The 25621-nt window shown below is 43.9% G+C and overlaps 1 protein-coding gene across 1 annotated transcript in view; it reads left to right on the top strand.

Annotated features, from left to right (window-relative positions):
• The window catches only part of STON2 (stonin 2), a 91107-nt gene extending 70013 nt beyond the window's left edge, over nucleotides 1–21094 (top strand). Inside the window, exons 5-7 of the mRNA XM_077323404.1 lie at nucleotides 4381–6243; nucleotides 11987–12189; nucleotides 13919–21094. Of these exons, the coding sequence (XP_077179519.1) occupies nucleotides 4381–6243; nucleotides 11987–12189; nucleotides 13919–14002 (2150 nt within the window). The 3' untranslated portion in view covers nucleotides 14003–21094. The remainder of the gene's footprint in view (nucleotides 1–4380; nucleotides 6244–11986; nucleotides 12190–13918) is intronic.
• Nucleotides 21095–25621: the final 4527 nt, after the last annotated feature.

Here is a 25621-nt window from a genome sequence, read left to right as displayed (position 1 = left end):
TTTAGTGAGACAACATTCATTTTATAATAAATATTGTAGCTGGAGTGTTATGGAGAAGAAGAAAAATGTGAACCATTTTGGAGTCCAACTGAATAAATGATGTTCTGGCTTCTGATCACTTTGAACGTGCAGTGCTATTAAAAACTCAGCATCTAAATGTTACCCCCCAATCCACAAGTACTTTTTGGGGGCGGCCGGGCGGGAGAGAACTGTTGTTAACTGCACTGAATTTAGAAGGAATCTCGAGCCTGCCAGAAGTTTAATCTGGTTTCATTGCTCCACCTTCTGGCCATATTATTAAATTACATAACAAAGTTATGGGGGCCAAAGTACTACTTCCCTTTCTCCTACTGCAGCTTGAAATGCCCTACCAAGTGCTGCTCTGAAGAAAACCTAAGAGAAGTCATACTGGATCAGGCCGATGGCCTATCGAGTCCAACACTCTGGGTCACATAGTGGCCAAAACCCAGGGGCCATCAGGAGGACCACTAGCAAAGCCAAACTCCAGAAGCCTTGCCAGTGTTGCCCCCAAAGCACCGATAATACTGAGCATCACTGTCCCAAACATAGACTTCAGTTTATACCATGTGGCTAACAGCCATTGATGGACCTCTGCTCCATATATTTATCCAATCCCCTCTTGAAGTTGTCTATTCTTATAGCCACCACTTCCTGCAAGGACAAGGTGAAAAATTCAGAAAGTATTCCCACACACACAAAGACGTCGATATCTTTTCTATGGGATCTGACCCATGGATTTTTTAAAATCAGGGACTAGCATGACTGAAGGTAGGTGCCCTAATTTATACTTCACCTGCCAGTATGGATACCACTTCTTATGTGATTTCTGTCACATGTTCATGCAGTGGCTAGGAATGCCAGCTGTGGGTTGGGAAATACCTGGTGATTTTGGAGGTAGAATCTGAGGAGGGGAGGGTTTAGGGAGGGAAGGGACTGGTGTCCTGGAATCTATTCTCCAAAGCAACTGTGTGCTCTAGGTGAACATATCTACATGATTACCTGCTGTGTATGCTATCATTGCACTGTGTGTGTATTTATTTATTTATATTTTGATTTAAAGGCTGCCTCTCTCCAAGCACCCCTATCACTGGCCAATGGAATGGGTGCTCTTTTCTATAGCAGTTAGCCTACTGATGTGGCAACCAATAAAGGGGAGGGGGGGTGTCTGATTCTTCTAAATTTAAAGAATTGCTCTAAATGCACATCAAAGTTAAGCATTGTTATGACAGTACAAAATGATGGTCATGTGACTCGTGTTCATGGTATTGAGTCTTCTTCAGTTCTAGGCTGAGCTTTTAAATTTTACAGTGAAATGTGAATACTTAAGTTTTCACGTTCTACTGGGTGAAAACAAATGACATTGACTGAAGCTGAGAAAGGCCTTTATAAAGGGAATATGTTATCTGGCTGAAACTGGCTTGTGATGAATGGAGACTGACCAAAAAGCTACTTTCCAGCCAAGATGGAGCTATCTCACAATGCTAACAATTTTATCTTCTTAAGAATCACATGAAGTGGGCCAGGCTGAGAAGGTGATTGACCCAAAGTCACCCACTGAATTTTTTACCTGGGCAGGGATTTAAATCTTTATCCAAACATGACGTTCTGATGACTACATTGTACTGACCATTTGCTTTTGGGAAAAACTAAATGGTTGCACTTGTAAATATACTTGCAGTGGTGCAATCTGTCTACCCTGGTACTGGGAAGATCCACACTAGCCTTCACTCAAAAAGACCCTATGAAAAAGTACAATACATGTGTGTGTGAACAGTTCTTCTGTCTCCCCTCCCTCCCTATGGCAATCCCTGCAATACACAGATCTTTCTTCCCCTATACCTCTATCCATTGTAAAAACAGATGATCATCTAAACAGAGCAATATGAAATATTACCTTTGTGATTACTCTTTATCATGGGAAGAGGGGTTGTGATAGAAACCCCCCTTGATGGGTGGTCCAATCTTTATTTTGCTGGTTGTACTAATGTAAGCTCACTATTTTGAGGAATGGCAAATTATTTGTAAGCGTTACTGGGGCACAGGAAGCAAGATTACAAAATAATTATTATTTGGTTTCTTAGCAGGGTTTGACATTTGTGTTTATAAACAGCTGCTGTTTGAATGCTATTGCAGTCACATAGCCTCACAGCTTTTGGCTGGGGCTAATCTTTTCTTTCCAGATAATTACTGGTGGGAAAATTTCAGATGGGTCTAATCACAAGATAACTCAAAACTTTACAGAGCTTAAGTCTGCTACCAGCCACAACTGACAACTGTTTCAGTCAACCAACGTATGCCAACGCCAATTTCAAGACAAAGTTAGAGTCCCATGACACCTTTAAGACCAACAAAGCTTCATTCAAGGTGCAAGCTTTCATGTGTACAACTAACTTTGTTCTGCTACTTTGAATCAGCACAGCTACCTACTTGAATCCAATTTCAGGAGTTCTTCAAATCAACTAAGCACTGCAGTCACATCATTATAGGCACACCCAGACTACTCTTGGCCAAGATATTTTTGTCTTTGGAACCTTAGTCAAATAATTAGTCTGTTCTACCTGAACCAGACTTCCATACCCACATACCATCAACATTCACTCCTCATTTCTGGAACCACCATTGGAGTGGTCAGTTCACTATCCATTTTTCCCGTCCCCCTTAGCATTTCAATTCTCTCCTTCCTGACTGTTTGTTGCTATGGCTCTGAACATTCAAATCTTGGTACCAAGGGATAAGCCACCTATCAATCACATCTTTCTTAAGGAATATCTATTTGGTAGGTGAAGTATGACTCCTAGGGCTGTGGATAGTCATGATGAGGAATTTCATTTTTCCTCCTGTTTTTTTTTCCTTAGCATTATTTTTGGTGAAATTTGTATCTCTGTACAAGACAGCTTAAAGAGTTGCTAAAAACAAATTTGAGTATGTTGAATGTTTGGCCTTTTTTGTCTTGTTTTTGCTACTGAACCTGACAGTCAAAGAGTGTGCACTGATCAGAGGCAAGTTGGTGTGGTTGATAGAATCACTTGAGAATGTAGTGGAGCACAGATGATTTTTTTTTAAATGTCTACACAGGAGAATCTTGTATCTGCACATAGCTGATCAGAGATGACCAATGAGAAGAATTTCTAAAGAATACAGTGTCGCCATCATTGTATCAATGTTATCACTTATAAGCAGAACCAAAAATGTCTGTCCCATTTTGGACTCTTGTAAAGAGCATTTATTTCCATCAACAGTTTTATAACAGTGGCATCTTTTCTACATCTAGCATGGCTCTTTCCTCTATAGGAACCATTTCCCAACTCTATAACATTTTAGAATCATAGAATCATAGAGTTGGAAGAGGCCATACAAGCCATCTAGTCCAACCCCCTGCTCAACGCAGGATCAGCCCAAGCATCCTAAAGCATCCAAGAAAAGTGTGTATCCAACCTTTGCTTGAAGACTGCTAGTGAGGGGGAGCTCACCACCACCTTAGGCAGCCTATTCCACTGCTGAACTACTCTGACTGTGAACATTTTTTCTCTCATATTCTAGCCTATATCGTTGTACTTGTAGTTTAAACCCATTACTGCGTGTCCTTTCCTCTGCAGCCAACGGAAACAGCACCCTGTCCTTCTCCAACCTTTCAAGTACTTAAAGAGGGCTATCACGTCCCCTCTCAACCTCCTTTCCTCCAGGCTGAACATTCCCAAGTCCTTCAACCCAGTGGTCCCCAACCCGCGGGCCGCGCCCTGGTGCCGGGCTGCGAAGGCCTCGGCGCCGGGCTGCGGCTCCTTCTTCCCTCCCCCCCCCTGAAGCGAGAAGCTCACCAGGCCACGAGCAAATCGGCCGCCAAAGCAGCCGATTAGCTCACGGCCCGGCAAGCTTCTCGCTTCGGGAGGGGAGGGAAGAGAAGCTTGCCGAGCCGCAAGCTAATCAGCCGCTTTAGCGGCCGATTTGCTTGCGGCCTGGAGGGGCCGGGAGGGAGATCCACAGCCGCTGGCATGGGGGCAGCGCAAACGCGCATGCGCGGACTGCCGCGCACGCGCGTTTGCACCCCTGCCTGGTGCAAACGCGCGTGCGAGGCAGTCCGCGCATGCACGTTTGCGCTGGGACTACCCCTGGGCCACCCTCTCCTTCCACTATGCCGCAGCGGTCCACAGCAAGCAAAAGCTTGCGGACCGCTGCTTCAACCTATCTTTATAGGGCTTGGTCCCTTGGCCTCAGATCATCCCCTTTCAATTTTATCTACGTCATTCCCACTTTCATACAGATCACATTGTAGTCCTTGCATGTATGGCATCAAAGTTATATATATTGCAATCTTTAGAATTTATGTTATAGTAATGGCTATCTTTTCTCCTTCTCCTTTAGACAATTCCTCATCTCTTCCAGAAGATGAGGAGCTAGGAATGGAGGCTCCCAGCTGGCAGCAAAATGGCACATCCTTTAATGGCCACAGTGAAAACCTGACCCCAGCTCGTTTCCCCAGCTGGGTGACTTTTGATGACAATGAAGTCAACTGTATGTCTCCAGAGACTCTATCCCCCATGAAAGTAGAGATCCCGCCCACAGTGACTCTACCAGTGGTAACAGCAGCAGCCCAGGCCCCAGATGCAAACTCCAAGCTCTTCTCCTCATCTTTTAAAAAGAGAGAACGTCCCAGGAGCACATTAGGTGATTTCTCCAAAGTTCAGAAACTAGACCTTTCCTCTATAACCAGGTTGCCTTCAGTTGATGGAGCACCTCCATGGAGTGCTACTAACCCTTTCCTCAATGAATCTCTGAGGGATGTTCAACCTTCCCCTATCAACCCATTCAGCTCTTTCTTTGAGGAAAAAGAGAGGCGCTCCCAGTCTGTATCTGGTGCCCTTGGTAAAAATCAGAGAGATTCCCTCATTGTCCTCCATCAGCAGCCTGACACCATTAGCTTCATTGAGTCAAGTAAACACCTAAAGCACACCGATGTTGTTGAACAACTCAAGCAACTCCAGATGGGGGATCCAGATGAGCTAAGTAGTTCTTCTCTGCCTGATGATGACCCCACATTGCCATGTGAGCTGGATGGCATTCTATCCAGCTTGGAGCCACCTCAGAGGAAGGACGGTTGGCCAATGATGCTGAGGATACCAGAGAAGAAGAACATCATGTCCTCTAGACACTGGGGCCCAATTTACGTGAAACTGACTGAGAGTGGCTATTTGCAGCTTTTTTATGAGAAGGGGCTAGAGAAGCCCTTCAGGGAATTCAAGCTTGACATCAACCATGAGATTTCAGAGCCCAAGCTCCAGAACTTTGATGAGAATGGCAGGATACACAGTGTGAGGATAGACCGTACCGTCTATAAAGAGAAAAAGAAGTACCAACCAAAGCCAGCTGTCACTCACGCAGCAGAGCGGGAACAAGTTATAAAGCTTGGCACCACTAGTTATGAAGACTTCCTCAGCTTCATCAGGGCCGTCCAGGACGCACTAATGGATTTGCCCACCTCATCAACAGACCTGAGCACAGTGGGACTAAACTACCAGGAAGAGGAAATCACTGTGGATGTAAAGGATGAGTTCTGTGGCATCTTGTCTAAAGGGGACAACAGGATTCTGCAGCACAATGTGTTGACAAGAGTGCATGTTCTCACATTCCTTTCTGGCTTGGCAGAATGCCGGCTAGGCCTCAATGATATCCTGGTCAAAGGGAATGAAATTGTCTCACGGCATGATATCATGCCTACGACTACCACCAAGTGGATTAAGTTGTATGACTGCCACTTCCATGCCTGTGTGGATGAGGAGATGTTCACCAGCAATCGTGTAATTCTATTTAACCCCTTGGATGCCTGCCGGTTTGAACTGATGCGCTTTAGGAGTACATTTTCGGAAAAGACATTGCCTTTCACCTTAAAGATTGCAGCCAGTATCAATGGGGCTGAGGTGGAACTCCAGAGCTGGCTGATGATGTCTCCAGGATTCTCCTCCAACCGAGACCCTCTAACTCAGGTTCCCTGTGAAAATGTGATGGTCTGCTACCCAGTGCCGCAGGAATGGGTGAAAAATTTCCGTAGAGAAAGCGTCCTTGGAGAAAAGTCTTTGAAAGCAAAAGTAAATAAATGTGCCAGTTTTGGATCCACCAGTGTTTCTGGTTCAGAGCCAGTTATGAGAGTAACACTAGGAACTGCCAAATATGAGCATGCCTTTAATTCCATTGTATGGAGGATAAATCGATTGCCTGACAAAAATTCTGGTGGGTAGTACTGCTTGAATTGGATGATTGTGCAGGAAGTGGTATTTTTTGCAGTGTACTCAAGGGTACATTTGAATAACATTAAAAGATGTTAAAACATGTTTAGTTGGAAAGTTCAAAAAGTGTGCCTAGATAAACTGAGGTAGCTAAATTTGTTGAATGTCTCAAAAATTGCAAAAGTCCTAGTAGTTAAAACAACCCTCTTGATGCTGCTTAAGCCACCTATCCTGTTTTCATATTCTTGCCTCTGTCCTCTTGAGTCATTGTCTGTTCTGCTTAGGTATCACAGGCAGGCCTCTTTGGACAGAAAAGTCATAGGCCTTTCCTGCTTGTTGCCATTGGTTTGTCTGCTCTGAAGTTCTAGCAGAAAGGGCCTGCCTAGATTCCAGCACATGAGGGAGACGTCAAAGTTCTCAGAATTCTGAGGCCCATTTGTATCTTATGAAAAAATTAACATTGAATGGGCAATCCAGTGCAGCATGGCTACAGCACAGCTATACAGCCCATTCAGCAATAAAGCTAAAAAGAAAGGGAGAAAGCACAAATTATTTTCTGATGCAGTTTATGTCAGTTTATGTCAAGGCAATAGGGAGAGAGGCTTGGGAAATTCAAATCAATACTGAGAATCGGGTAGGTGTCAATAGCTCGGACGGCATTTTTCCATCTTCGCCAAGCCCGGCTACTAGCGCCCTACCTGTCCTCGGAACACTTGGCCACTGTGATCCATGCAACAGTCACTTCCAGACTAGACTTCTGTAACTCACTCTACGTGGGCCTGCCCTTGACTTTGATCCAGAAGTTACAGCTGGTACAAAATGCAGTTGCCAGAGTCATCACTAGACATCTTGGAGGGCCCATATTCAGCCGGTGCTTCCCCATCTGCACTGGTTATCAGTCTGTTTCTGGGTCAAGTTCAAGGTACTGGTATTAACCTTCAAGGCAATAATGTGGCCTGGGTCCTGCCTACCTGCAGGACCACTTGGTTGTTTATGCCCCTCGCAGGGTTCTTCGCTCTGTGGGTATGAATTTACTGGTTATCCCAGGCCTCCGGGATATTTGCCTGGCCTTCACCAGGCCAGGACTTTTTCACTCCTGGCCCCAACCTGGTGGAATGAGCTCCTGGAAGAGCTGAGGGCCCTGCCGGAATTACCAGCTTTCCGCAGGGCCTGCAAGATGGAGCTCTTCCGCCAGGCATATGGTTGAGGCCAAGGCAGAACCCCGGGATTTCAATGTTGGATCCCCAAGATTCATCAGTCCAGCTCCCCAGTAATTGGAACTGACGGTATGGCCTCTGGCTGAACAAGGTGGGTAAGAAGTGAATATAGAATGCCATTGCTGCTTATTTTACTGTAAATTGGGAAATTATGGGATTTTACTGTATTTTTAATGTTTTATTTATTTTTATTTATTTATTTATTTGATTTGTATCCCGCCACTTATGGCGGGTAACATGGTCTTAAAACCCAATTAAAACACCCCCATTAAAAGACTTAAAAACCCATAACATGGCGGATGATCTCCAAGCCTACTTCCCCATTCCAACTAGAGGCGTTGGGAGCATGGGGCGGCGTGATGTCCACAGGCCCACAACCTCCCTTCGCTGGGGGGGGGGCAGCCAATCTCCTCCACTCGTCCCAGCCTCAACCATAAAACTAGGCGTGCTTCCCTGGGGCCAGGAATGACCAATAGGTTTTCCCCCACAAAGCGTAATTATGTGACCCGCCGCGAGCCCTGTCAGGGAGCAGCTGTATATAAATTTAAAAATAAAATAAAAATAAAAATAACAATGGAGCTGCTGATGAAATGAGATTAGAGTAGAATCATAGAGTTGGAAGGGGCCATACAGGTCATCTAGACCAGTGGTCCCCAACCTTTTTATCACCGGGGACCGGTCAACACTTGACAATTTTACTGAGGCCCGGGGGGGGGGGGGTAGTCTTTTGTCAAGGGACGTTACCGCTGATGCCTGAGCCCCTGCTCCATTTGCTTTCCTGCTGGTGCCCCTGACTTCCTACGACCCATTGGGGGGAACTGTCAGCAGCTGCTGCACAGTGCCATACCGAGGGGGAGCCCCAGCCTTGGCAGCCGCTGGAGAGCACCAAAGTTGAGCCGGCGGCAGAGTGGCAGGGCAGCCCCTGAGGCAGCAGCCAGGGAGGAGGATGAGGAGGAACCGCGGCCCGGTACCGACTGATCCACGAACCCGGGACCGGTCTCCGGACCGGGGGTTGGGGACCACTGATTTAGTCCAACCCTCCACTCAATGCATGATCAATCTAAATCATCCAGGATGAGTATCTGTCCAGCCGCTGCTTGAAGACTGTCAGTAAGGAGAGGGAGGGCTCACCACCTCTTTAGGCAGTTGATTCCACTGCTGAAGTACTCTGACTGAATTTTTTCCCCCTAATATCAAGCTGGTACCATTCTACAAATAGTTTAAACCCATTACTTTGGATCCTATCTTCTGCTGCTGGGAACCTTTCCTTGCCCTCCTCTACGGGACAGTCTTTCAGATATGTAAAGATAGCAGTCATGACCTCTCTCAACCTCCTCCAGGCTGAATGTTCCCAAGTCCCTCAGCTTTCTTCATAGGGCTTGGTCCCCAGGCTCTGGATCATCCTTGTTAATCTCTTCTGCACCCTTTCAATTTTGTCCATGTACTACAATACTGGGGAAGGCACTGGCAAACCACCCCGTATTGAGTCTGCCATGAAAACGCTGGAGGGCGTCACCCCAAGGGTCAGACATGACTCGGTGCTTGCACAGGGGATACCTTTACCTTACTACAATACTACAATGTGATTAGGGTACTACAATGACAGTCAGCACTAAGGTACTACAGGAACATCTTCACTGAAAAAGTGCATCTTGTGGAGCTTTTCTAAGAAATGTTTGGTAAGGCAAAGTTTCAGAAATTAGGAGACTGGGCAGGCCTTAATTGTCCTGCACAAACTTTACCAGCATGGAATAGTAATGATAGTGCCAGAATTGGGAAGATGTGGATTCAAGCCTCTCTTCCACCTTGAAAAATTGCTGGATGCTGTTGGGCCAATTACTTTCAGTCTAATTTAACACACTGAGTGTCATTAGGATAAGTGGACATGGGAAGCCATGTCTATCATCCTTCAGACTCAGAAAACCTTTATTGGCATACACAAACACAATCCAAGGAAACAAAATAGATTAAACAATATTATGTTCCTGCTCTTGCAAACATAGGTTATTTATTTGAATCTGAGTCTATCATCCCTTAATTCCTTAGAAGAAAGGCAGGATAAAGGCAGAATAGATCTATTTCTTGCCTTTTTCGAGTCTTGAAAAATAATCCCCCACTTGCCATCCTTTTGTACCCTGCCATCATGTCGGGCCTTGTCAAAAAACCAGACAGTCTGCTATTACAAGTGGCGTGAACTATACAGGCTCAGTCCCCTCGGAGGTGATAAAGATGGAACTTCAGACCGTAGGAGGGGCTCAGATGATTAAAGCATCTACATGCAAAAGAAAATTAGATGTTAGAAGGAAAGGTAAGATAGAACCTTGCTCCTTCATATCCAAGTTTTTACATGAAAGATTTTTTTCCTGCATAATGGAGCATTCAATAATGTTATCCATGTATCAAGAAGAATAAGGTCTGAATCTGCCTAATTTACCATGACTACTAGGGTTGTGAGCTCCCGGTTGGGAAATTTATGGACATTTTGAAGTAGGGCCTGTGGAAGGAGGGGTTTAAGTAGGAGAGGGACCTCAGTAAGGGTATAATGTCATAGATTCTACCCTCCAAAGCAAGCATTTTCTGCATGGGAACTGATTTCTGCAGTCTGGAGTTCCAATGTAATTCCAGGAGACTTCTAGTCCCTTTTGGAACTTGGCAACCCTATGAATCCATAAATGTGTGCTGCTTCTTTAGGGAGTTGGGAGGTGTAGAATCCACCAGGGTAGCCTGACTAATGTGTACTTTTGGCTTATTCTGAAATTGGCCCAACTTGGGTCTTGCTGGAGTGAGTGTTGTGATGAATGAAAGCATCAGTTGGCCCTGGTGCAACAGAAGGCAAGTGTGTGAGTTGTACAGCTGTCTTTTGTTATGTCAAGGGGCAGCTGTTTTCCAATGGCACAAAAGTGGTAGTGAAAAATCCTGTCCTGGGCCAGTTTGGAATGGTAAGATTGACGTAGCAAAACTGGATTCCACCAAAAGAAAAGCACTGCTGTGTCTGTTCCAAGAACAGTTTGGTAACTTGTCTTGCGTTCTGCTGACTCAAAAGCAACATGTTGATGTCGGCTGATGAAAGGAGCCTTGTTTACAGGTTGTGAGGCGCCTCAGTCCCAACTAGACACAGTTCGATGCTACAATGTGAGTATCTGTTTGTAGGCAAGCAAAACAGAGTGCAAAGAAAATATCAGTGCATACGATTGATTGCTCCTTTTTGTTGTGAGAAACCCAACTCAGATTTGAAGGATAATAGGATTTATAATATTGCTTTGATGCTGAATGATATAGGCAATTGGCATCTGGTCAACTTCTACCAATACTAGTTGTCTCTTTCTCAAAAGCACACTGCATGGATTTCATGAATCCAAAAACAGGGGCAGTTTTCAAGCAAGTCTCCTATCAACTCTTGAAGCAAGTCTCCTTAGAAATCTTATTTAAATGTATGACGTTTTTATTTACTAAGTTTAAATTTTTAAAATTGTAGTCATGGACTGAAAGAGACTGTTTTGCCTAAGGCCATCTAGTAAGCTTTTAACCAAGGTGAGATTCAAACTCTTGCCTTTTCAGATTACTCAACTATTGTGCTGAGTTCAACAAGGCTTAATTCCTAGAAAGTGGACTTAGGACCAAAGTAGACATTACATTTTTTTCCTTTCCTTTTATCCAGTAAAAACTCTGTGATACGTCAACTTTGATCAGTGGATGTTATTAATCACTTATCACCCAATAGACAAAAGGAGTTTTTTAAAAAATTCCAACTGCTAGAGTTCTTCTTGGATCCCTTTCAGAAAGTAAAAAGGTAACCAAGTCATGGGAATGTCCATCCAAATAAACTTGCAAATTTGGGAAAATACAGTGCCTTCTGAGATTAGCATACAAAAGACACTCCAGAAGGTTATATACTATCATGTCGATCTTATCTAAGGGACAGGGAAAGATTCATTCTGAATAAAGTAAACACATGAACCCTACCCCTCATAGCTACCAAGGAGTGAGCATTTAGTCTGTCCCGAATGAACACTCTTAACAGGCTTTGAGAGGACAATAGTTGTAGGAGGAAAGAGATGTTGGAGGCGGAATACCAAAAATATTGGAATAAACAGGTGCAGCGTGCTCTAAAGGCAGAGTGTTTCTGATTGATTTTACACAATTTCTCGCCAAAGCAACTATGAAACATTCATATCAATTAAGTACAAACTTTAAAACAATTAAACTGCCTCCTCCTAATAATCATTTAAAACCTTTCGGAGACTGGTCAGAGCTTAGAGCTTATATTAGTGGATGGGTTCTCAGGCAGGGAGGCCATGTCTTGATATTTATAGCTGGGCTCAATCAGTGGCTTGGCAGAACAGCTCTGTTTTGTGGGCCCTCTGCAGCTGCTTAAGTTATGATAATTGGATTGTCTTCATTATTTACTAATTTTATATCCTGCCTTTCTGCCCTTGGATTGCTTTCTTCTAAGGTATTGCTTCTGAACAACTTCATTGTTAAACCTCCCAAAGGTTTTAATTTCCATAGTCTTGCTCTGGTTATTTACAGGTGCTGGCCATCCTCACTGCTTCTTCTGCCACCTAGAGCTTGGTTCAGACCGAGAAGTGCCTTCCAGTTTTGTCCGCTATGCGGATGTGGAGTTTGATATGCCAACCACTTCAGCATCCAAAGCCGCCATTCGTTCCATCTCTGTGGAAGGCAAGACTGATGTCAGGAAGTGGGTTAACTATTCAGCACATTACAGTTACAAGGTATGACTGAGAAGCTAACCAAAACATGGATGGAGATATTTCGGTTTTACAACTAGATTTACAAATGTCTAACACAACTAAACCTATAAACATTTTAAATGGGCATTCAAACTCCCCCAAGCTGTGTAGACATTGCAACTCATACAAACCAGAATGCTATGATTGTGCAGTATTACATTTTGAGAGCTCAACAACTACTTTTGGCTTGTTAGGCAAACCCAGGTAACATCACTGGGCACAGAGCTGAGCTGCAAGCCTCCCCCATCTACTGCTTAGCCAGGAGGGAGGATTAGAGCAGATAAGCCATGTTATCTGTTTTCAACTCTAAGCCATCCTCCACCTGTTGCTGTCGTATTAGAAGCTGGAGCTTCACAACTTCAGGAGCCTCCCATTCAATTAGACGGCACTGGAGGATGGAAGTTTGAAGCAGAAAGCACATCTGGAACATCTTCTGCTCCAATTAGCCCAATCAGCTGGCTGGCAATAGGGCTGATGGAGCGAAAGGCACGTACTGTTCTCCAGACACCCCCAACAGATGGCCTGGAGCCCACAAAACATGTAGCAAGACAGGAGATGAGGCAATGGGTTAGATCCAGCATCCATCAGTTGTAGTCAGCCATGAATGTGGATCTCCCCCATTTCTTCCTCCTTTCAGTAGCACCCTTGGAAAGGTGATATTCAGATAGCATGACTGACATGTATTAATACAGTATTTGCTGGCGTATAAGACTACTTTTCCCCCCTGAAAAACATGCCTCCAAGTGGGGGGGTCGTCTTATACGCCGGGTGCACTTCAGTTGGGATAGACAGAGCTGCCCATAGTGGCCCATAGTACTGTATTTTGAGTGGAAATGTTGGTGGGTCGTCTTATATGCCCAGTCGTCTTATACGCCGGCAAATACGGTAATTATGTGGGAAAGTATGCTATAGTGGAGAAGGGGGCATATTGCCCTTCATGTCTCTTCCACAACTGCAGAACTGCATTGAGGGAAGATGGAAATTTTCATTGTCTTTCTCACTGCAGCAGATTGATCTGTATGGCTATCACTCCATGTGAATCAGGTTTTGTGGGTCAGAAGGGATCATTGAGGGAAGGGAAAAGATTACTGGAAAAGATTTGTGATCATTGCATGAGTGGATTACTGAATACAACCCACAAGGATTTCCTATCCCCTGTAAATTCCCCTTTTTCTACATAATTTAGATTTAGTATTCATGCAAGAGAAGTCCTTTCCAAAGCAGACAGTATAACAGATCCATGCTGGAAAGGCTGTTTAATGAAGAATTCCACAAATAAAGCTAGAGATATTATCTGCCAGGACACCCACAGATTATTTATGCATAGAATTAAACAACAGTCAGCTCCTCATTTGCTGAAACTGGTTTTACTCTTAGCCTGGCACTACCATCATGGCTGGAATGAATCAAGTCTCTTTCCCTCATCTTGAACCTTCTTAGGGAAGGGCCAGCTTTCCGTGTTAATTTAGGAAGCAAGAATTCTAACATCCATGAGAAACAGGAAACAACCAACAACTTTAGAAAACCTATTCCATTTTCTGGAGAGATAAGAACCAACATACACTTCCACTAATCAGTGACTGCCTGCAAATAATATAGACCCTAAGAAGTTGGCTATTCTTGCTTTAGAGCATGTTACTGTGGACAGAGGATGCCAAGAAGCAGAAATTGGGTAAGCTTGTGCTCTTTAATGATTTATTTTTCTCATCAGGTGGAAATAGAACAGAAAACAAGCTTAAATCCTGATGTGATGGGAGAGGGAACTGGTAATGCCAAGGAATGTGCTGTACACTGAAGGAAAGGTCCACCCTCTGTGGTTAAGTCAATATAATCAACAGGCCTTGTGGAAGAGAAGATACAGAACCTCCTTCGAGCTGCTGGAAGAGCAAGGAAGCACTTGGAGTGTCTAGATCTCTTTGCCAACTGCAACTGTATTTAGAGCGGGAGCTCTTTTGCAATTTGTTTACAATACTCTGGTGGCTTTGATAGAAGCTCACTTAAGTTTCTAGAGACTGATGATTCATTCAAGCCTGTTTTTGCCCCTATGGGTAATCTTCCCACAATGAGATAATGTTGGTTCAACAACTACAACTCAAACATAAGGTGTGCACTAGCCTGGGTAACAATATCTCCTTGAAAACTGGATGGTCTGCAACAATGCTGAAAAAGATGGGAGATGTAGAGATCGACTTTTCTTTATGGGTTGTGATAGAAGCACGATACAACAGTCTTTCCTCTCAACTAGTATAGACTTAGCTACTGAGAATTCCAATAAGCAGAACCTCTGAGAATTCCAGTAACTGAACAACAATTGAATCAACAAGTGAATTTTCCCCACATCTAAAATGGAACTTTTAAATATTTCACTTTTTTTTGGGGGGGGGGGGGTGATGGATCTTCAGAAAGCTACCTTCAGTCACTTAGACTGATGCCAAGGTCAGGGTGATTCTTTAAACTTGATGTACTTTTAGCTGCCAGTAGAGGTGAACTTGGCTGATGTTTGATCATTCTTGTTTGGAAAGATACTTGGATGAAACATTTTTTTAAAAAGAAGTCCTTGGATGTTTTAGGAGGACTGGTTATAACTTCTTACATGCATCTATGTTTGGTTGACAGACTATGACTTGCACCTTTGGTACTCTTTATCAGGCCTGGTAGAATAGAAAATTGGCCGGATTTTTTTTTTTGGGGGGGGGGGGGTGCTGAGAAGGCTACTTGAATTTTCTTTTCCAATAGTATGTCTTATTTTAAGGTGGTTCCACACTCCAACTTTTTTGCACTTCTTAGTTGTTTCTGGGGATGCCAGTCCCTACCTGGAGATCTCCTGGAATTCTAACTCATCTCCAGTTCTCCTGGAGAAAATAGCTGCTTTGGAGGGTGGCATCCATAGCATTATACTCCACTGAGGTCCCTCCTCATCCCATATTCTGTCCACTCCCAGCTCTACCCCTAAAGTCTCCAGGGCTAGCAACCCTAGCTGTTCCATTTTTTATTTTTATTTTATAACTTCAGATGCAAGTGGAATTGAAACAGGTGTTCCGCATAGAACTAAATAAAGCATTATATAATTAAAAGAAATCCCTCGGGACAAGCCTCTTAGACCATGAGGAAAGATGGAATATAAATGTTTTAATGCATTTTCAAAACACCTTTAGTATTAAATGTACTTCAGCAAATATCCCACTTCCCGCTGGAATTTCCCTTTTATTTTTATGTTTTCATGGTAATTAATTGTACTTGTCAGGCTTGCCACTCTCTCACCACTTATCAAACAAAGGCTAATTATCAGGTGCCCCTCTCCTGCGAGTCTGGGGAAGTTAAGTATAGCTTCTATTTCTTTATAGCCAGTGCAAGCCTGTGTTCATGCTTTTAAAAAATTTGATTGTTTATATGCAAGTCACAAAAGTTTGAAAGAGCCATAGCTGTGACAAACGACAAAAGGGTATACAAGTCCCTCTGCAAGGGACCAAGAGCAGATCATTTACAATTCATTTGTGAGTAGAAAAAGAACTAGGCAGAAAAACTCCAGTTCTGCTCTGAGTGTTCATATGGGACACCCTAGTATTGCAGGCATGTTTTATTTTTTAAATTCAGTTTGAAGAGGCAGGAAGAGAATATAGAAAATAAAAGTACTGGAACATGAAGGGATTGACTGGATGGTCCACAAAAACTGAGTAAGCAGATCATGGCAGTGTGACTACTGTGACTACTGTGGACCCAGCCTTTAAAAGACTGCAGGCTGTTAAATGCATTCATACAAATGTAATACCCGTAGGAGTTATGTCTACATGTTCTAAAGAATGCCAGAGCAGAAAAATATAATCTCCCAAAGGTAAGGATAAAAACAAGTTAAGACCAATTAAAAACAGTTTAAAACTATCTAAAACCTGTTTTCACAGCAGACCTGCCAACTACTGCCTTGCTGTTGCAATCTTCTGTGAAATGTGTGTCCTGTTTGCAATGGCTGGTGTTACTGTGTTCCCTAACTGCATTGTCAGCCATTAACATCCTGAGGATCTCAGCTTTCACGTTTTTGGTTTTTAATCCAAGTTTAGCCCATTTGGCCATGGAGACAATCTGGGCATGCCTCGGCAGGGCATCTATTTAATAGGTGGAAAGCACCATCAAGTTGCAGCTGATTTATGATAACCCCAGAGGTTTCAGAGGTGGTTTCCCAATGCCTGGCTTTGCAGAGCAACCCTTAGCCTTCTTGGTAGCCTCCCATCCAAATACTGACCGAGTTTGACCCTACTTAGGCTTCCCAAATAGACTCATAAAGCTGGAAAGGGCCATACAGGGTTTCTAGTCCAACCCCCTGCTCAATGTAGGATCTGGTCATTTGGAATATTGTGTACAGTTCTGGTTCCACACCCCAAAAAAGATAGTATAGTACTAGAAAAGGTGCAGAAAAGGGCAGCTAGAATGATTAAGGGGATGGAACACCTTTCCTATGAAAAAAGATTAAATAAATTAGGGCTCTTTAGCTTAGAAAAATGATGACTGAGGAGTGACATGATAGAGATTTACAACATTATGTGTGGGATAGAGAAGGCAGAGAAAGAATTACTTTCCCCCCTTTCTCACTGAAATTGTGAACACTTTGAAATTAATGAGCAGCATGCTTAGAACAAATGAAAGGAAGTACTTCTTCACCCAAAGAGTAATTAACTCAGAATTCACTGCTAATGGCTAAAAGCATAGACAGCTTCAAAAGGGAATTGGATAAACATGTGGAGCAGATCATCAGTAGATATTACCCAAAAGCTATAGAAGGAACACTATGTCTGAGGCAGTAATGCATTGTATTTTTATGCATAGGGGGCAACAGTGGGAAACCTTCTAGAGTTCTGGCCCCATTGATGGATCTCCTGATGACACCAGGGCTTTGGCCCCTACGTGGCACAGAATATTAGACTGGATTGGCCATTGGCCTGATGTGACATGGCTTCTCTTATGTTCTTATGATGAGATCAAGTTACGCAAGGCCAGTCAAATCAGGGCAAAGCCCCTGTTTAGAAAACTGTATTTCAGAGAGGGCACTACTCAGCTGGGGTGAGGCTATAACCCTCATAAAGATTCAGGGCCTCTTGCCCCTCCTCCTTGCAAACAGAAGGAACATTAATTGGATTGATCTTCATGGTTCATTCATTAGGTTGCCTTAGAATGGATTCTGGAATTTTGAGTGTGTGCAGAGAACTCCCAGCCCTGGCTCCAGTACGTTTCCCCATATTGCAACAATCTCTGCTTCAGAGACATTATTATTCAGTACTTGCCCAAATGATGAAGAGAAACTTTATTATTTAAAGGATAATCATTTCTCATTGTTAAAAATATCAAAGTTCTTACTACAAAGTAGTTGCCTTGAGCTGTCAACAGACTTTGTTCTATTATCCACCTCCCCCCACCCCCCACCCCTATCCTATATGCCTGTCTTACATTGTCTCCTCCTGGATCAGGAAAAATAGGCATCTTTGCTATGCAAAAACACATTACTCAGAAACCCTGCTCTTGCACTTTCAATACACCTTCTGTGTAAGCATTAGCTGTTTAGCAGCAAACTGCCCTGCAAAACAAGAGGAACATGTTTCTACTGGGGAATTTACTATATGATGTTTGTATGTCTGCATAAGTTCTTGGCAGTTTCTAGTCCTCTGTGAATTTGTGCAGATCACCAGAATGACCTGGTCTCTGGGAAACAAACAGATTCTTCTCTGCCCAGTGATGGGAAGTTAATCCTTGTCTGCAGTAGCTCTTTTAAGATATTTCAAGGAGGGAGAACAGGGTAACCGAAGCAAGCTTGGCCCCAGGCCTATGCGTGTTTATTGGTGCTCATATATAGAGCCTACTTATCTATGGTTGTACACATACATTGACATATATTAACATACTCAAGATCCCTGCTTTTCCTGGGTTTTGGGGTCTTATGGTGAAAGTTCTTGTGTGCATGCATCAGTAAAGGCCCTGCACCTGCACTGCAATGAATACATGGAGGATGTTGAGGGGCAGGGCTTGTCATACCAGTCCCCACCACCGCTATGTGCATTCATCCTATGTTATCGGGAAATCGGTACACCTAGCAGTCAGCATTTTAGAGGTCATTTGTGTGAGTTGTGTGATAGCTGTACATTTAATTATGAGATTGCAGGCCAAACAAGAGAGTTATGGTGGCAAACAATTATCCTGCAGAGCTACTTTAATGGGCCTAGCCATGCTGCCGATCAAGTATGCAAAATGAGCTTCACATCCTGATCAGGGTGCATGCTTACATTGGAGAGTCTTCAAGTGACTTTTATCAGTGGGTCATTTCACAAGTCACTTAAGAATGTGGAAGGGAGAGAAAGCAATGTCTGGATTTCCACACTTTGGCTGCAACACTGCATTCAGTTTAAGTTGCTGAAATCTAATGGACTTCAGCATGGTTTAAACATCCAGTGTCTGGGATCACAGTTTTGATCTTCAGCAGATACCTCCCTGGCCCCTAACTAATCACACTCCTAAAAACAAAGGTGCCTTTTACCCTGTATAAGTGCTTGCAGCCAAAGTGAAACTCCGAAAATGCCCCCAACTATTTAAAAATTGAAGAAATATTTGCAGACTTTTGATAAAAACCAGAGAAAATTAAGCATCCTTTGATGGGACATTTACAACCCAGTCCTATGCATATTTACTCAAAAGTATGTGCATGTATAGTGGGGGGGGGGAATCTTAGCCTTGTGTATTTGCTTATAACTCTCCCACTGACATCAGTGGGACAAAGTATTTAACTTCGGCTGGATTATGTTATTTGTGTGTAGGAATCTCTTCCAATTCCAGGACTGCAGTCCCTGGGCTGGTTTTGCATTTATCTCTGCATTAAGCCTTAATGCACTTTTAAAAAATAAGGACACAATACAGAAGCATTATAAATATTAAACCATTTAGAATGCTGGAATATAATATGGGGATTGTTCCGCTCGGGGGGGGGGGGATAGAACACAATCTGTCCACACCTCCTTCCTCATCCCATCTGATCTTGCTTAGTACCTGCTTGTCAAGGTTGTGGCAGTGGAGCCTACCTAGCCATAAATGAAGCTGTTCTGCTAATTAAGCCCACGCATATCTCTGGAGCTACCAACTACCCTGACTGCCAGTGTCTTAACCAGAGGTCTTTCCCATTCTGCTTCCTGAGCCCCTTTTGAGAAATGCTAGGGCTCCAGTCAGGGACCCCTTCAGCTTGCAAAATGGGCTCTATCTCTGAACCATTTACAAAGAAGCCTCCTCTCCTAATACTCCAGGTTATAATCCCCAGGCCATAAAAACCACAGTATAATCCTACCTAGGTGGATTCTCATGGGCCTAGGCTGATTTCAATAGGCTTAGATTGGAGTAGGTCTACAAAGGACTGCACTATAAGTAGGTTGACTGTCTGATTTCAAGAGTTTACGGTATATGTGTGGAATCCTCTTGAAAACTGTAATGGTGGGGTGGAGCGAAGCAAGGGAGCCTGAATGTAAGTTCTGAATCACTGACCTGCCAATCTATTGCTGGTTACTATTACAGCTTTTTAAAGAGGGTTCAGTGTGCATGCAGCAGCTGAACCATGCAGAGGAGTCTCACGTGTAGCAAAATCACCTGTAAAGCATTGCATTTGACAGTTCAGTGCCTCATTCAGGCGGGCTTGGATATACCCCCTAGGGAACGGGATTTCAAGTGACAATTCAGGCTGCCAAGCAAGGTAAGGAAGTCATACTCCACTGGGAAAATCCTTACACACATTGGAAAACAAGGGTACATCTAAGCTGTGGAGTCCTAATTGGATCAAGGTGGAAACTTTCCAATGGGGCTTTTTTGCCACTTGAGATGACTGTGATCAAGGATATAGAGCTCAAGTGGCAGCCATGTATCTGTGAACTAGCCCTGGGCCTCACTTCAAAGATGAACCAAACAGTAAGTTTTTATAGCCACCACTGGAAATGATGCAGAAGCATTGGCACTCACCCTTGTATGAACAGCATACATTGAAAATACATTCAAACAGTCCCTTTTCAGCTGAATTTAGGGAATGCAATCATCAGCAAGGGAAACAGGGGAGAGGATTATGTTGTAGGTAAATGAAGCCCAAGCTCTTAGCACTCTAAACTTAACAATTAGCACTTTGAGTTGTTTCCAAAAGGTAACTCCATTCAGACTCTGGGGCTTTAATGTATTCTAAACAACTGCCCCCATAAGATGCATGGCCCCACACAAAATGCACTACAGTTCTGAATCAGCAGGAGGTGAGGCAACATTATTGACTGTTATTCCCTCTGTCTTACATGTTGACATTACAATCCCCAGCCTCTGCCCCAGAGCACTGGCAAACTGAAAAGAACCAGGTTGGATCCTGTGAACCTGTTCTGTCAGCAGAGGGTCTTTCCTCTGATGAAAGGAACCATTTATCAAAGGAAAGAGTAGGGAGGCAGGTTTCCTGCTATAGCCAGAGACCTTCCAGCCTGGACACCCCCCCCCCCAATTCATTGCCATCAGTAGAAAAATGGAGGGGGGGGGGCTTTGGCTTCATACCAACACACATCACATTGGCCCACAACTGGAAGTCACATTGTGCTGGGGTGACACTCTAGGAGTCACTCAAAGCTCTATGTAATCTTTGTTAGAAGCCCTGATGCATTTCCATTTTTGTGTCAGACACTAAAAAGATTGTCTCCATCCCTGAAATTCTCCCACCAGGTTGTCAGCAACCAACAGAACACACCCACAGAATTCAAACCACCATTAGGCTCCCATAGTTGTTTATAGACCAAATGACTTCATGGTATTGCTAGCTGTGCAGAATCCCTTTTTAATTTATTGTGGAAGCAACTGCTCTCTTTTGCTAGTCAACCAGGGCAGGAATAGACAAGTTGTTTTCAGCCTGTTTTTTTTTTACCACCTTCAGACAGACAGTCCAGAGCAGGGGTAGTCAAACTGCGGCCCTCCAGATGTCCATGGACTACAATTCCCCATGAGCCCCTGCCAGCGTTTGCTGGCAGGGGCTCATGGGAATTGTAGTCCATGAACATCTGGAGGGCCGCAGTTTGACTACCCCTGGTCCAGAGCCTCTTGCACTATTGTGGTTGAGTGTTTTTTTTACATATTTTGTAAGAGGTTTGTACCTTTTTGATGTATTATGTCGACACACTGGCTGAATCTTTAGACATTTTGTTGTGACCCCCCCCCAAGCTTTCTTTGAAATGTTGTTCTGGTTTTGAATTGTGAGAGAAACTGTTGAATAAATGCAAGTGAAGTTCTACTTTCACTGAAGTTATTTCTTTGTTGTCGTGCTCATTTAATTTTCCTGTGACAAAAACTTGAATGCTGATCAAAGAACAAGAGAGACCATTTATAGTAATGATCTTCTGTATCTGGGCTAGGTCACACCTTTGCCTTGCCTAAAGCTGTTTCTAAAGGTATTAATGCCAAGGGATCCAGAGAGGTGGCTTCATAATCTGGTTAGTCTGCATATCTACCTGTCAGAAGGGAATGCTGGTTGCCTTATCAATTTCATTTTGAAGGTGAAGAAATCAAACTATTGTCACATCATTCAATATCGGTGCTGGCTTTTCTGGATGTGTCTTATCAGGACTGATTCAGCATGTATGAAACCCTATTTCTGGTCATTTAATTCCTGGAAAGAGAGACATTTCAACATTTTAGTTTCCTTGTGGATTTACCACACAAGTGATAACTCTTAGAGGATCTTACCCAAAGATAAGCAAGGAGACCCTTCTGAGAAGAAGGCCTCCCCCAATCAATTCAACTTCCCGTATTTATAGAGGTTAGTTCTTTTTTATTTACTAATCTAGCACTAGCTATCTCACTTCATAAGGGTACATATGCTGGGTTAACTAATCTTATATGCTAATGATCAGATGTGGGCTCATCTGCAGATACTTTAACCCATGGATCAAGCCCACAATGATCATTTTGCCAAATTGGGTCCCTCCCGCAGGTTTGTAAAAAAAAATCCAAAAATATATTGTATGTATTTAGTTAGTTATTTGCACAAATTCGGCCTACCTCCTCATGAAATCCCCAAATTATTAAAAAGTATACCCTCCAGATGGCAGAAAACAAAGAGAAAAAGCCCTCCACCCCCTCCACAACCATCCACAAAAGATTCAGTAGTTGATATAGCAGAATCGGGGGGGGGGGGCGCGATGCTCTTACACAACCTGGCCTCAATCAAAATCCTGGCAGAAGAGCTCCATTTTTGTAGGCCCTGTGGAACTTTGACAGCTCTGTCAGGGCCCTCAGCATTCCCAGGAGCTCCCACAACAGATGAGAGAGAGAAAAAACATTATTTGTGGTGGGTTCTACTGCTCTTCTGCCATCTTTGTTGCCTTATGTCTCTGCTGCTGGCCCTTGTTGGGAGAAGGGTATTTCTGGGCATCATGGTAGCTGGGAAGATGTTCCTGCGGCATCACAGAATCACAGAGTCATAGCGTTGGAAGGGGCCATACAGGTCAACTAGTCCAACCCCCTGCTCAATGCAGGATCAGCCCAAAGCATCCAAGAAAAGTGTGTATCCAACCTTTGCTTGAAGACTGCCAGTGAGGGAGAGGTCACCACCTCCTTAGGCTGCCTATCATATTTAGCTTCTGTGGGTCTCCCTAGATTAAGGTGACCATGTGTCCCGACTCCTGCGGGAAAGTCCCGACTCTTGCAGGACGATCATGACTTTGAGCCAAGAGTCCTGCGTCCCACTGCATTTTTTAAAAGCCCCGCTTTTTTATGCTGGGGCCCTTACCTCCCAGGGACTGGGCCGAGTCCTGGCATTCCAACAGGGCTCACCTCTCCTCTCCTCCAGGGGGAAACCAGCCATGTCACCCGCCAAGTGTGTCCTTCTGCCCCACTCCCCATCTGGCTCTCTGTTTACGGCACAGCCCCCCCTTCACTGTCCCCTTCCCTTCGTTGCCACCTGCAAAGGCATAACTCCTGCTCATTTCGCCCCTCCAGTGAAGTCTCCCTCCACAGGAGTTTGCAATGACAGATTCAGGTTGGGGAGCGGGAGAGGGGGCCCTACGACTGCAGCGGCTGCCTTTCGCTCCCCTCTCCTAGGCTAGACCTCTTCTCCCAAGGGACAGCTGGCTGCCAATCAGACTGTAGTCCCTTGCCACCCTCGGAAGTGACTTTCAGGCACTCGGCAGCCAACTGCCTTTGTTCCCAGGCCAGTTAGCAGCTTGCCAGCCTGTTGGCTACAATGAGCAGAAACCCGATGTGGCTGCAGATCCTTGGCCATTTTTCCCTTATAGGGTTGTTGTGAATAGAGACAGAGTTCAACGAGATCTGAACACAATGGAAAAATGGGCAAAGGAGAACAAGATGCAATTTAATAAAGATAAGTGTAAAGTTCTGCATCTGGGTAAGAAAAATGAAAAGCATGCCTACTGGATGGGGGATACGCTTCTAGGTAACACTGTGTGTGAACGAGACCTTGGGGTACTTGTGGATTGTAAACTAAACATGAGCCGGCAGTGTGATGGAGCGGTAAAAAAGGCAAATGCCATTTTGGGCTGTATCAACAGAGGCATCACATCAAAATCACAAGATGTCATAGTGTTACCCAAATTGCTTGGACACGTGTCCTAAAAACACGTATCTTTGAGCTTGTGGGGAATATTAGCTCAAATGCTGCGAGAGGGGGGTAACTTAGCGTTATCGGATCGTTACCTTTGTATACGAGGGTCGATTGAACCCGTAGGAACTCAAGGCAAACACAGATTTAAATGGTAAAATAGTAATATAAGCTTTTATTGAAAGGAAAATAACAAAAAGACACATAAATAGCTAACACACACATACAAGCAGTCCTATAGAGAAGGGGGAGGAAGAGTGGAAGGCTTGATAGTTACCTGTCCGAGGAGTGGTGGGTCAGAGGAAGGAGCACGAACCAGCGTGGGAGGTCCAGGGTTGGAAGACACTCAGAGTGGCTGTGTGAAGCCACAGTTTTTATAGGATTTTGGGAAGGTGGCTATGTGACAAGGCTCAGGTAAGCATGTGCTGGAAGTTTCCAGGGTCCCCAGACATTGGGACAATACCTGGCCAAGTGGGGGGTGATGGCCGTAAATGGATTTGGATAAAGGTATTAATGGCTCTGAGGAAGAGAGCCATCAGGTCTAGCTGGCAGGGTGTGGGGAGGAAATATCCCCTGGCAGAGGGGCCAAGTGTGAAAAATGTTGCAAGACAGAGGATTTTCCTAGGAGCCCTTAGGCAAACATTCCCCCCCTTCTGTAGTGAATTATATGTCCAATTTATTCACTACAGACCAATATACTGTGTTAGTGGCGGCAAAGATTGAAATTCAGACTAGAAATTCAGAGAGAAAAGTGGGGCCATCTTCTGCCACTACAAAAACTTAAGCCAAATTAAAAACAAAACACATTTAGGAGGGGTTTGGGTGACTTAAGGAAAGCTGTGAAGTTGCTGTTCCTCTTTACCACAACCACTCAAAACTAAATGTAACATACATGAACTATGAACTAGCTAAGCGTGAGGTCTCCACCATATGAATAAAGCAATGAACCAATGCAAACTAATACGTAGAGCAAGGCAATCTAGCAAACAATAGACAAAAAGCAAATGCAGGGAAAACCAAATTCTATGCAGGCAGGAAACTGTGGGCAGTACTGAGCAATATTTTAGAATGCGAGCACTAGGCAGTCCTAAAAATGCTGGCAATGAATATCAAGCAATTACTATGAAGCAAGCAGAAAGTCGTAGAAACTAAAAAGTTAGACAATGAACTAAGCAATGGCTTCTAATAAGCAATGCAATAAGAACAAGATAAAGCTAAGCAATTTAGCAAAACTTATATACATAAACTAGCAAACTATTTAAAACTGATACAGGCACAATGCAATAGACAGTGAGTTGAAATACAGAGCACAATACAATTTGGAATACAGACAATACAGTTTGAAAAACTTCCTCCCCCCCTTGTCCCATTGGTAAAGGTGGGAGTGAAGCTGGAGATTCCTTGAATAGTTGAACATGAGGATTGATGAGGATGAGCAACTGGTTCAGCAGTTGAAGATGTTGATATATATATGCATATATATATAAGACATTGCTGGGTGATGTTTGCAAACACATAGAATGGTAAAGGGGGTTCCTCCATGGGGGTAAAAAAAAAGTGGTTGTGGAAACAAGCCAATAGCTGGAGATGTGTTCAGCATACCAGATGATCTTTCTTCCCCCCCTTGTGACTGAAATGGCAGGGGAAGAGGCAGTGAAGGCACTAATCCAGGGTGTCAGAGCATACGCAGGATCAGAGGTAGCATACAGAAGAAGAAGCAGGCTGGCTGGGCAGCAAGGCTTCATACAGCAGGAGCTGGGGTAAACAGCAAGCATCAGAAGTTCACCAGCAGGTGGGCTGGGGCAGAAAGTGCAGAACAGC

The sequence above is a fragment of the Paroedura picta genome, chromosome 2 (assembly GCF_049243985.1).
Source record: "Paroedura picta isolate Pp20150507F chromosome 2, Ppicta_v3.0, whole genome shotgun sequence".
In the NCBI taxonomy this organism is placed as follows: domain Eukaryota; kingdom Metazoa; phylum Chordata; class Lepidosauria; order Squamata; family Gekkonidae; genus Paroedura; species Paroedura picta.
Note: the sequence above shows the minus strand (reverse complement) of the source record. Positions and strands in the feature narration are given on the sequence as shown.